At 58.2% G+C, this 10,450-nt stretch overlaps 1 protein-coding gene across 3 annotated transcripts; it reads right to left on the reverse strand.

Annotated features, from left to right (window-relative positions):
* Positions 1-126: 126 nt before the first annotated feature.
* LOC120316787 (sodium-dependent serotonin transporter-like) lies at positions 127-8,452 on the reverse strand. Of its 3 annotated transcripts, XM_039362820.1 has the most exons (13): positions 8,161-8,452; positions 6,751-6,885; positions 6,217-6,436; positions 5,859-5,997; positions 5,585-5,719; positions 4,475-4,578; positions 4,001-4,128; positions 3,392-3,504; positions 2,894-3,025; positions 2,336-2,435; positions 1,880-1,980; positions 1,355-1,522; positions 127-1,247 (listed from the first exon to the last, which is right to left on the reverse strand). In XM_039362820.1, the coding sequence occupies exons 1-13, from the start codon at positions 8,354-8,356 to the stop codon at positions 1,170-1,172; spliced, it is 1,749 nt and encodes a 582-aa protein (XP_039218754.1). In that variant the 5' UTR covers positions 8,357-8,452; the 3' UTR covers positions 127-1,169. The 3 variants fall into 3 exon arrangements, with proteins under 3 accessions (XP_039218754.1, XP_039218752.1, XP_039218753.1); XM_039362818.1 differs by lacking the exon at positions 8,161-8,452 and having other exon boundaries at positions 2,336-2,471; positions 6,751-6,880; XM_039362819.1 differs by lacking the exons at positions 127-1,247; positions 8,161-8,452 and having other exon boundaries at positions 1,379-1,980; positions 2,336-2,471; positions 6,751-6,880.
* Positions 8,453-10,450: the final 1,998 nt, after the last annotated feature.

The following is a 10,450-nucleotide window of genomic DNA, read 5'->3' on the forward strand; positions in this document are numbered from 1 at the left end:
CTGAGCTCCTTACCTGAAAAAGAGGTGAGCTCTTTAGGTTAAACAAGAGCCGGTCTTCTGGAAAGACACTGTGGTTCTGAAAGGTTAGTAAAGAAAAACTGCCAAGAAGATTGGAAAATTTTCTGTCAAGCTGCAGTTTTAGGAGGGCATGATCCGACCGCAGGATCAGATGCTCCTTTCCTGAGAGCAAAAATTATCAACTGCAACATTGTTTTGGTGGTCCTGCTGGCTGAGTTAATGCCAGGTTCTCACAGGACTCGCCCCAAGATGAGCTGGAGATCCGCTAAGCAAAACCACAATGACAACTATTTTATTTTGGACCCCAAAGTAGCCAATACACACCAGGAAAATCCCGTTAGGGCATAAAAACAAAAGCATGGAATCACATAAGAAATGCCAGTAGCAACGTGGGCAGACGAGGGGGCGAGGAGCGTGCTTTCCCTGCACATCTTCAGCCTGCTGGAATCCGCTTGAGGGAGAGATGCCATTAGACTCCTGGGAATGGGGTACGGCGGTGGCGGCAGTCGCACAGCTGAAGAGAGGAGGGCCACCCTTTCAGACGGGGGGGGGGCGCTGGCATCAAGCAGGGCCCCCAGGCGGCCTCCCATCTCACCATCAGGGTAGTTCCGCAACGCTTTGCAGCCCAGGACCCGTTTTGCATCAGACCGAAGGGGGGCGGGCGCGGTCCTTCACTCGGTTAAGAAGGTCCAGTCGAGCAAGTTGCCGCCCCCCCAATCTCATCCAGCCCACTGGGGGGGGAGCACAGCAGCAGCAGGTAGGGTGACAGCCATGAGGGGTGGGCAGAGCAGGCGGAGGGAGGGAGCTTCCCGGGCTTCGGGGGCGCCTCCTGGGAAAGAGGCCACTCTGCCTCGGGTGGAAATGTCTGCAGAGCAGAGGCCATCGCGGAAGCGGCCCCCTCCCCAACAATCGACAGTAGGAAGATTAAGGCCCTCGGAGCCACCTGCCATGGACCAAAAGCCCTGCTGTGCCCAGGAGACATGGAGGAGGGGGGAGGAGACAGCAATTCCAGGAAAAGCGGGTGCTGGAGAGTTGACTTGGGAGGCGGCCAGCCCATCCAACTGTGCTTGGTTGTTGCCTGGAACCAGGTGTTCTTTTGGGGCGCTCAGCAAAGAACAGCCTGTGTTTTGGGGGTAGCTCTCCATCAAAAATTAAAGGGGGGCTGGCACGTCCACCATCTCCAGGGACAGCTTCCGGGTAATCTCTGGCCGAAAACACAGGGCCAGGCGCTGGAGGGGGGGCAAGGGGGGGGAGAGAGAGAGGTGGGGTTAGGGTTAGAGAATCGACTGGGAAAACACCCCCCCCCCCGAAGTTGTTAGCATCCTGTTTCTCTGACCTGCTTCAGAGATCCGGGGGTCCAGACCAGCTTGTAGACCATGTAGCTGGGAATGCAGAGGAAGGAGGAGGCCCCGATCAGGTGTCCCAGCCTGATGCTCCACGCGGGATACTCGTAGTCAAACAGCACAAGGGGGGGCTGGTCCAGGAGGGAGCTGATGAGAATGAACTGGGCAGAGCCAGGGAGGAGGAGGAGGAAGTCAGGTCCGGCAGGATGCCCAGGGCCTATCACGGCCCCCTCTCCGTCTTGTCTGCTTTACAAGCCCCCCCCCGCCATAAAACTCTTTTCTTCCACCCAAGGGGACATTTGTCCTTCCCAATAGCATCTTCTTTTAGGGTCACATTTTGTTCCTAATTCAGGGGGCATAACCACGCCTTTCCTCCTGCTCCCTCGCTCTTCCCCACATTTTGGGGATGTTCAGCCAAAAGTATTGGGAGGGGCAGCGAATGCCCCCCTTGTGTCTCTTTCAGCCTCAGTCAGCGGGCGACATAAGAAGCCGTGATGGACGAAGGGCCCGTTACGCACCGCTAAGGTGGCCGGACTGACCACTCTCCAGCACACTTGCCAGTACAGTCCCGGCCCAAAGCCCAGCATGGCCTTCACGTCGCTGCAGAACTGCTGCATTCCTAGGAAGGAAGTCCAAGTCTTTCGTCACTGGGTTGCCGGTTTCGGTTCTGGCAAAGCCCAAACGTTCAAGCCTGCACGAGTGACCTTGAAGGAGCTGGGCTCTCCCTGGGCCGTCGGGCAGAAATGCCCAGAGCAAACGGGGATGTTGATTTTAAAGTCGGAAGAGAGCAGGAAGGTTTGCAGAGACGATGGGAAGGAATTCTGCCGGATTTTTCTCTGAAGGAGACCCACAAAGGGGCCCTCCCTCTACCAATTTTGGGAAAAGGTACATCAAGCTGGCCTCGGAAGGTGGCACTGAAGCTCTTATAAAGGCTCTCTCCCCTGCCCCCCAGGGGCCACAACGCATCTCCTCACCGTAGAACCAGGAGACGGCAATGGCTTCCAGGAACACCACAGCTAAGATGGAGTAACCAGCCCCAAACTCTTCCAGGAGTTTCACGATGTAGGGACCTCCCTGGATTGGAACACCAGTAAAGAGCCTCCTGTGAAACTGGGAGGGGAAGGGGGGCTCTGATAGGCTGCAAGCCCCCAGAAGAGCTGAGTTGGGAGCAGCCTCTGAAGGTGGACAATACCACAATGCAGTGGTTGGCCTTTAGGGTGCCACTCTGACCTTTTGTGGTGAGTTCTAGTAGGGTGGAGTCCCACAATTAGCTCACTTGGGGGCTTCCAGCTTGCTTCACCCCACCCCCATAATAGAAGCAAAATACACTCTCTACCTTGCGGGACAAATAGTCAACCAACAATCTAGTCTGTCTCTTGCAAATACACACAGGAGAAGTGCTATTAGCCACCCTCTGCCTGGAGCTGTTTCAGGGTCCTCCAATATCCCAGCTGGCCTTCTGCATTAATCAGAGGTGTGCCCTGGGCCTGAGATCAAGGGGTCAAGGAATGCCCGCTGTCCCCATAACTCACATTGGTCAGTGTGGCCAGGGAGCCCAAGAAGCAGACGGCGCTGAGTCCCAGCACAAACAGCTGACGATGCTTGCCCAGCACTTGGGGATACTCGTCCATCAGGGCAGTGATCACGGCTTCCAGGCCCCCAAACTGCAGATACCCCCCAGGAGAACCCAGTCTGAGGCAGAGGCAATGCCCTGGGGACTCTGCTGGGGAGGTCTGGACACGCAGGGCTGCTCCGTTCACTTCAGAGCAATTCTGCCCTTCGAAAAGGTTGTGGACATTGAAGAGGAAACACAGCAGACTGCTTGGAAAGCAAATTGGGAGGTGCAGACTGTTTTCTCCATAATTTCTGCCTTGGAAATATTTCCACACGAGGCCTCTTTTTTAAGACCAATGGATGGGCGAGTGCCATATACTAAGGTACATCAGGAAGCAGCCTTCACGCAGCACGTAACCTGGAGCCCGACCCTGTTGCAGGACAGCAGTCGAGAGAGTCTCCTGGCCTGGCCTTACCGTGCTGTCCAGTCCCAGCGTGATCATCATGAGGAAGAAGAGGATGGCAAAGAAAGAGGATCCGGTCATGTTGGCCAGGGCTTCCGGGTAAGTGATGAAGAGGAGACTGGGCCCTGGAAGAGACCTTGGGATGGCACCACAAGCAGGCTTGATTCTGCACGCAGCCGATGGGCCAAAGGGAGGCTGTGCCAGAGCGTGGCACTCTCTCGAGAGCTCTCTGGGGCCTTCCCTGCCACCCACCACCCCCAAACAAACTCTTGGGTAGGTGCAGCGAGGGGACCAAGCGGGACCTGCTGGCTACAACGTGACCGAGATGCAGGGCTGGCTTTCTCCAAGGCAGGGAGCCAGATATAAGCCAGCCCCCTTGCAGCAGAGGGTGCCCCGTTCCTTGAATCCAGAGTTAATTCAATAAAGTCTGGTTAGGTCATCTCCGGCAAGCCTCTCCTGAGAGCAACGGGGCTCCCTGGGCAGGTGAGGAAGCGTTGCCCGCTCAGCCCAGGGACGCCAGCAGAGGGCTACCCTTGGTCCGCACCAGGAGAGGAAGCTGTTGCGGCCCCTTTGACCCCCGCAGGGGGGAGTGGCTGAGGCCCCCAGGAGGCCATCACAAACCTTGGTCCTTCGCAACGTCTGCAACTTCCATGTGCCGCATTTCGGCCATGTAGCCCAGGACGGTGAAAATGACGAATCCCGAGAGGAAGCTGGTGAAGCAGTTGACCAGGCTGGTCAGGACGGCGTCTCTGGAAAGGAGTGAGAGAGACGTGAGTCCCCCAGGCGGATGTGCCAGCTGGGAGAAGAGGAGGAGTGTGCCAGCCTCCTTGAGAAAGAAGGCAGCTGGCTGATAGCTGGGACCCACTCCGCCTTGGGATCCGCGCGCGGCCCTCTTCTGTGGCCCTGCACTCCTCTTTGCCCCCAGCCCAGCAACCCACCTGGGGCTCCCACCTGGCACAGGTGCAAAACGGCGCCCGGGCACACTGGAAAGCCTGGTCAGGCTGATCCCCTCCCAGCATCAGCCACCCAGATGTGCAGCCACCCAAGAGAGCAATTCAGGGGAGAAGCGAGAGCTGCTGGGCCTTGAACCCTCACCGGTAACAGTTGTTGTTGAATGGGTTGTAGCTGGCCAAGGCAAGGAGGACTCCAAATCCTGGGCCCAGGGAGAAGAAGATCTGGGCAGTTGCATCCACCCACACCTGAGCAGAGGAAGACACAATGGAGCCATAAGGTCCCCCTTGGAGGGAAGAAGTCCGTGTTCTGGCTGGCATGGGTTCCTGCAAGGCAGGTGCTGCCCTGGGACAGGCGTGGTAGGCAGAAGGAGGGCACCAAGAAGCCCCTTGGAGGTTCTGGCCAACCTCTCCCTCCCCGCCTCCCCCTTGGCGGGCGTTAGGAGAGGTAATTATGGGCAAGAAGTCCCTTGTCAATTGGACGCCCTAATCAGTTCCCAGCAGGCGGCAAATGATATGTGTGATTCAATTCCTGATCTGCATTTCAAAGGGTACCAAAGAATAGCAAAGGGGGAAAGGCCGGCTCCCCTACTCCCCTCCCGGCCTTCTGATCTTCTATGTGAGGAGGGGGAGTTGCCGGATTGGGGGCTTCTTTCTTGTGGATCTGCAGGAGAGGGAAGGGTGGGGAGGGGGAGCCACGGGGGGGGGCAGAGCCCGAGCAAGTGGCCCTTTGAAAGAGTGGCCCTTCACACTCAGGGCCCCAGCAGCTCCCAGCAAGTGCTTGTGGGGAGGCACCTAACTGGAGTAAAAGCAGGGAAAGGCAGGGAATCTGGGATCAAGTAGATCTCAACAGTACTGAAGGGAGAATGAAGGTCCGGCTTCCTTCTGATCCCCTTAGAATAGTCAGGATTGTGTTGGAATTGAAGAAGAGCCACTGCTGGGCCAGCCAAAGTTGCGGGTGGGCCCCCACTGCTCTGGGTCGGCTTCCTGACGCAGCAGAAGTGATTTTTTTTCCACTGACTCCTGCTGGGAAAAGCCAGAACTCTGTGTGCACTGAAAGCGGGGTGCTTGGTGTGTCTGTCCTGCATGCTGGCTGGATGGAAACCTTCCGTGAGCCCCACATAGGGAAGAAGAAGGAGTCCCTCTCTGCCTCTAGAGCCCGGGTCCTTTTGCTACCTTCTCTAGTACAGCTCCTGCTGAATTTCAGCCTGGGGAGAAGAGCCTGGCAGTTACAAAGCTACGTGCAGAAACGTACAGCCACGCTCCTCAGCTTCTGCCAGTCGGGTCGCAGGTAAAAGACAATCCCTCTCCAGGCCCCTGGGAGGGTTGCCCCACGGATCAGCAGGATGAGCAGGACGATGTAGGGCAGGGTGGCTGTCACCCAAACCACCTGGAGGGAGAACCAGGCTGTGAGGGGGGGCTGCAGGATTTTGGCCAAGCGGATCCCCCACCCCTGGCCAGAGCCCCACAGACACTGCCACGGGGCTCCTGGCTGCAGGAGAGAGGCAGAGGCCCCACACAGCTCGCACCTTCCCGGAGGTCTTGACCCCCTTCCAAAGGCTGAAGTAGACGATGGTGAAGATAAGGAAGAGGCAGAGCAGCAGCTGCCAACGGATCTCGCCCAAATCGGAGAGCCCGTGCGAATTCTGCACCTGCAGGACGTGCCTCCTGCAGCAAAGAGAAGCTCTGGGTCAGAGAAGGAAAGAGTGCCGGGAGAAGCGCCGTTGCTGGCCAAGCGTCCCAGGAGGAACCCTAGAAAATTCGCCCATGGGGATAATTCCATCCAGTGCCCGCTGTCTTGGCTCGTGCCGTGCCAGCCGTGCCACCTAAGGAACCGGGCCTGGCTCTGCTCCCCAAGTCAGCTGGCTCCTGTCAGGCCCCCCTTACATGTAAAACTCCTCGGCGGGGGACTTGGAGAGGTTGGTCCAGGACACGTTGCCGGCATCGAAGTAGCTGAGGCAGCTGGGGGTGTTCCAGGGGTTGCTGCAGCTGGCCCAGGGCAGGGTGGGGGCAAAGGAGGAGCAGAAGTAGAAGAGGGCCCAAGCGATGATGGTGTTGTAGTAGAAGGCCACGTACAGGTTGATCACGCAGATGGCGAAACCGATGCCTGCCAAAGGAGAAGACGGACAGGCAGAGGCGGCCCCCAGACCCTCCTCCAGCCCTCTTCGTCTCCAGGCGCCTCGTGGAAACCAACCAAGGGATCCAGAAGCCGCTTAGCCTCTGTTCCTCTCAAGCACCGATTCACATACCGTTCCGGAAAAGCATTGAGACTGCCTCTCACCTTGGAGGGGGGCAGCCCTGACCTCTCAAGCCCCCTCTTCCTTGAGGGATCCTCAATCTTTAGGCAGCCGTGCAGCCGCCTGCAAGTGCCCTGCCCTCCTCCCCTTTGGAAGAGTTTCTGCTCTTCAGCTGGCTGGTTACCTTTAAAGATGGGGCAGATGTTCTTCCAGATGGGTATGGCTCCAACCCGGTGGAACTGCCCAAGGGCCAGCTCCATGTAGAAAAGGGGCACCCCTCCGAAGATGGCCATCAGCACGTAGGGGATGAGGAAGGCTCCTAGGAGAGCAAAGGGGTAGGGAGGTTGGGGGGGGAAGGGTCCTCCCTTCTCTCTCTCTGGCCTGGAGAAAGAGCTGACCGGCAGGCTCACCCCCCCCCCCTCCGCCATCTCTCTTGGGGAACGCCAACTTCCAACTAGTCGTCACATTAAGAGGCTTCATGAAGCTGCCTGGCTTCTCACAGCGAGGTGCATAACAAATTCCTTTTGTATGTTTTAAAGGAGTTCCTCCCCGCCACCCCTTTTCTTAAAGCCCTCCAGCAGCCACTGAGCTACAATTGAAGGGATCCAGACTATCTTCTGATTTCTGTGCACTCATGTGGTCTAGAAACATGCACAATCATGGCACGTATTCTTATAGCACAGCCAAGGCAAAACAGAAAACCGGTGCAAGCTAAATTAAAAAGACGAGCTGAAAAGCACAGACACCCAGCAGCGAGGAAGGGGAACAGCCACCCGTGTCCTGGGAAGACATTCGGAAAGATACAGCTCTCCAGGCAAGACCCCCTGACTCTGAATAAAACTTACTCTGAAGGGCCCCCACCAACTCCCAGAGGTGAACTGGAAATGGCAGTTCAGGCTTTTCTCTCTCTCTCTCTCTCTCTCTCTCATTTACGCAGGGCATTCGGTCCCTTTTCTTACGCTTTTCCAGAATTTGTTTTAGAATGGTAAAACCTGTTTGCAATTTTACCACATTTTGGTTGATCTGCATTAAGCAGTGCCATATTTCAGGTTTTATTTTTCCAATGGGGGCCAAAGAGAAACCTTATTGCCTACCAATGTCTGTGTGTGTGTGTGTGTGTTCCCCGCAATGCATTTCAGTGAGGTTGAAAATAAATACCATGGACAGTTCCCCATCCCCAAAAGAGAGAAAGCCTTAGTGGCAGCTCTTTGTACTACTATATTATCCAGAGACTGAAATATTTGCGTGTGTCTGCCTGGAGGTTTTAGACCCAGGAAACTCTCCAGAAGACTCTTCCTACAGTGGCAGACTTCTCCAACGAAGAAGCTACATTGACACTTTCATGCTTAGAATTTCAATGGGAAACCCCCCCACCCCCCATTTTTCTGGGTCTTTCTTCCCCATTCTAAAATCCAGCCTTCCTAGTTGCACTGGCGGAGAAGGTGATCTTTAGGAAGGAACGGAAGCAGACAGACCCTCACCCAGAATTATAGCCCTCTTGAGGGCTGCCAGGGAAGGGGAAGGGGCTCCTTGCTCAGGGTGGAAAGTTCACCTCTGCCCCAAATCCGTGCCCAGCTGACGGACCTCTCCTTACCCCCACCATTCTGGTAGCAGACGTAGGGAAAGCGCCAGACGTTGCCCAGATCCACGGCGAATCCTATTACAGATAGAAGGAAATCCACCTTTTTGCTCCAGGTGTCCCGAGGGTCCCTCTGGTCAGGCAGAGAGCCGGCCCGGGGGGTCTCGGAGCCAGCTGGCCTGGCCAGGCAGGCAGTGGGAGAAGCGGACATCTCCCCCAGCACCCCAGCAGGGTCTGGGCTGAAGAAGTTGGCGGAGGACAGGCACACCCAGGAGGAGGGCCAGTGCACAGGCGCTGGGAAGGTTTGCTCGCTTCAAAGGGAGAAGGGCGGGGGGAGGAGACAGAGGAGGAGCCCCCCCCCGGTTCCTGCCCTTGTCTGGCTCCAGGAGCAAGAGAGGCGCAAGGTGGGTGGGGGGGCGTGGGTCTGCCCACACCCACAGCTGCGCAGCCTCTGTCCGGGGCCTGCAAGGCAAAATAGGTGGGTGACCTTTCCTGGGCGTCTGGGGCAGCTATGGGGCTTGCCCAGCTTGAGTGTTCCATTTCAGCCCACAGCCTCAGCCCCTCCGAGCAGGAGGGCCGCTGTGCTTCTCCACCGTGCTGGGTCCCAAACCCGCCCAGACGTAACTCTGATTCAGGAGCCAGGAGACCCTGGTCAGCCCCTGCTAGGGACAGCCTTGGGGGTCTTTTGCCTCACAGAACTGGGTCCCATCCTGGCCCAGCAGGGATTGCCAGAAGGGGAACGTGGGAGGAGAGCTTGCTTTCTTCCTTTTCAGAGTAACAGAATCGGAGGTCTTCTAGTCAAGCCCCTGCTCAAGCAGGAGACCCTAGACCATTCAGGACAAATGGCTGTCCAATCTCTTCTGAAAAACCTCCAGTGTTGATGGGGCACCCTCAACTCCTGGAGGGAGGCCTGGATGAGTTGCTCTTTCACGTCTGCTGACTTCTGGCACTTTTCTCCTGCGCAACCACCTTGTCAGGCAAGTCTTGGGGGCTGGGTTAGAGGAGCTGTCCTTGGCATCCATGCAAGGACGCCTAGAGGGCAGCTGCCTTTCCAGTTGGGGACCCTCCTCGGACCCTGCTGGGGATCCGGAAGCTGCGGAGAAGCATCTGGAGACTTGCCGGCAAAGGGAAGGACAAGGGCACCGGCTTCCCCTCCCTCTGCTCCGCCAGATGCTCACAGTGGCCTTGCTTTCTGGCAGCCCTGGACCAGCAGAGGAAGCGGAGCCCCATCGAGGGGTGACTTGGTTGCGCAGATGCCCAGGGCTCTCTGCTACGGCGCAGGCAGCGGCAGCACCTTTTCACGCCTGGGCAGCAGCCGGCCATTCAGCCACGCCTGGGCAGCTGCCTTCCCTTCTCCTCTGCCACCTGTCAGCCGGATGATCACGTCTCCCTTCAGCCTCGACAGCTCCCATGTCTGAACGTGTCACTCAGAGGGGCAGGCCGGGGAGGTGATGCCCTCTTTCCCCCCGCTGGGCTCAGTGTGATTTCACTGAGCGTGAAACCCTCGGACGCCCCCGGGACGCTCTGGCCTGGTCAGCCTGGGCCCAGGCCGGGTCAGCTCAGCTTCCTTAACGCAACGCGATGGGATTGACAGGTGTGGCCAAGTGGATGGGCATTTGCCTGGGAGAAGTGAGTGGAGAGGGGGTGGCGGGCACTGAGCAACTCAAGCTGAGAAGGGCAAAGGGCAAGAAAGCCCCCCTCTCCTTCCGCCCTGCCTCCTCCAGATACGCCTGTCCTATCCTGACGCAGGTGGCCTGCCCTCAGGGGTTGCAGACACCTGGAGACTCAAGTTTGGAATTACTGGGGGGGGGCTGCCCTGCCCCTCCTCTGCACCCCTGCCTGTCTGGTCCCGGGATCCGTTCCAGAATCAGGCAGAGGAAAGGGGGAAGGCTGCGCTTGGCCCATGCGCTCCCCAAAATGAGGGTTAAGGAAGGGCTGCCCTCACCTTCGGGCGGGGGGGGGCAACACTAGGCTGACCTCGAAAGAAACTTTTGGGCCTTGCCCAGTTTGTTCCACAAACCCCAATCAAGGGAACCAGCCAGGGCTCAGTCGGGGAGGGCGCAGGGACCCTCGATCTCCCTCCTCGCCCCAGCCTCGAGGGGCCGTCGGGAAGAGGGGAGGAGGCCGCCGCCGCCCCCTCCTCCTCTTCCACCGAAGCACCGAGCGCGGGGGGCGCGGGGAGCTCGGCCCGAGGGCGGGGCGAGGAGGGAGAGGGAGGGGCCCGGCGCCTCCGCCTCCCCAGCCCGGTGCGCGTAGCGGCGGAGGCGGTGGGGCGTTGCCTCACCTCGCCTCGCCCGCCCTCCCA

This window comes from Crotalus tigris, unplaced genomic scaffold, assembly GCF_016545835.1.
Source record: "Crotalus tigris isolate CLP2741 ecotype Arizona unplaced genomic scaffold, ASM1654583v1 scf7180000019478.12717781048:2074007, whole genome shotgun sequence".
NCBI lineage: Eukaryota > Metazoa > Chordata > Lepidosauria > Squamata > Viperidae > Crotalus > Crotalus tigris.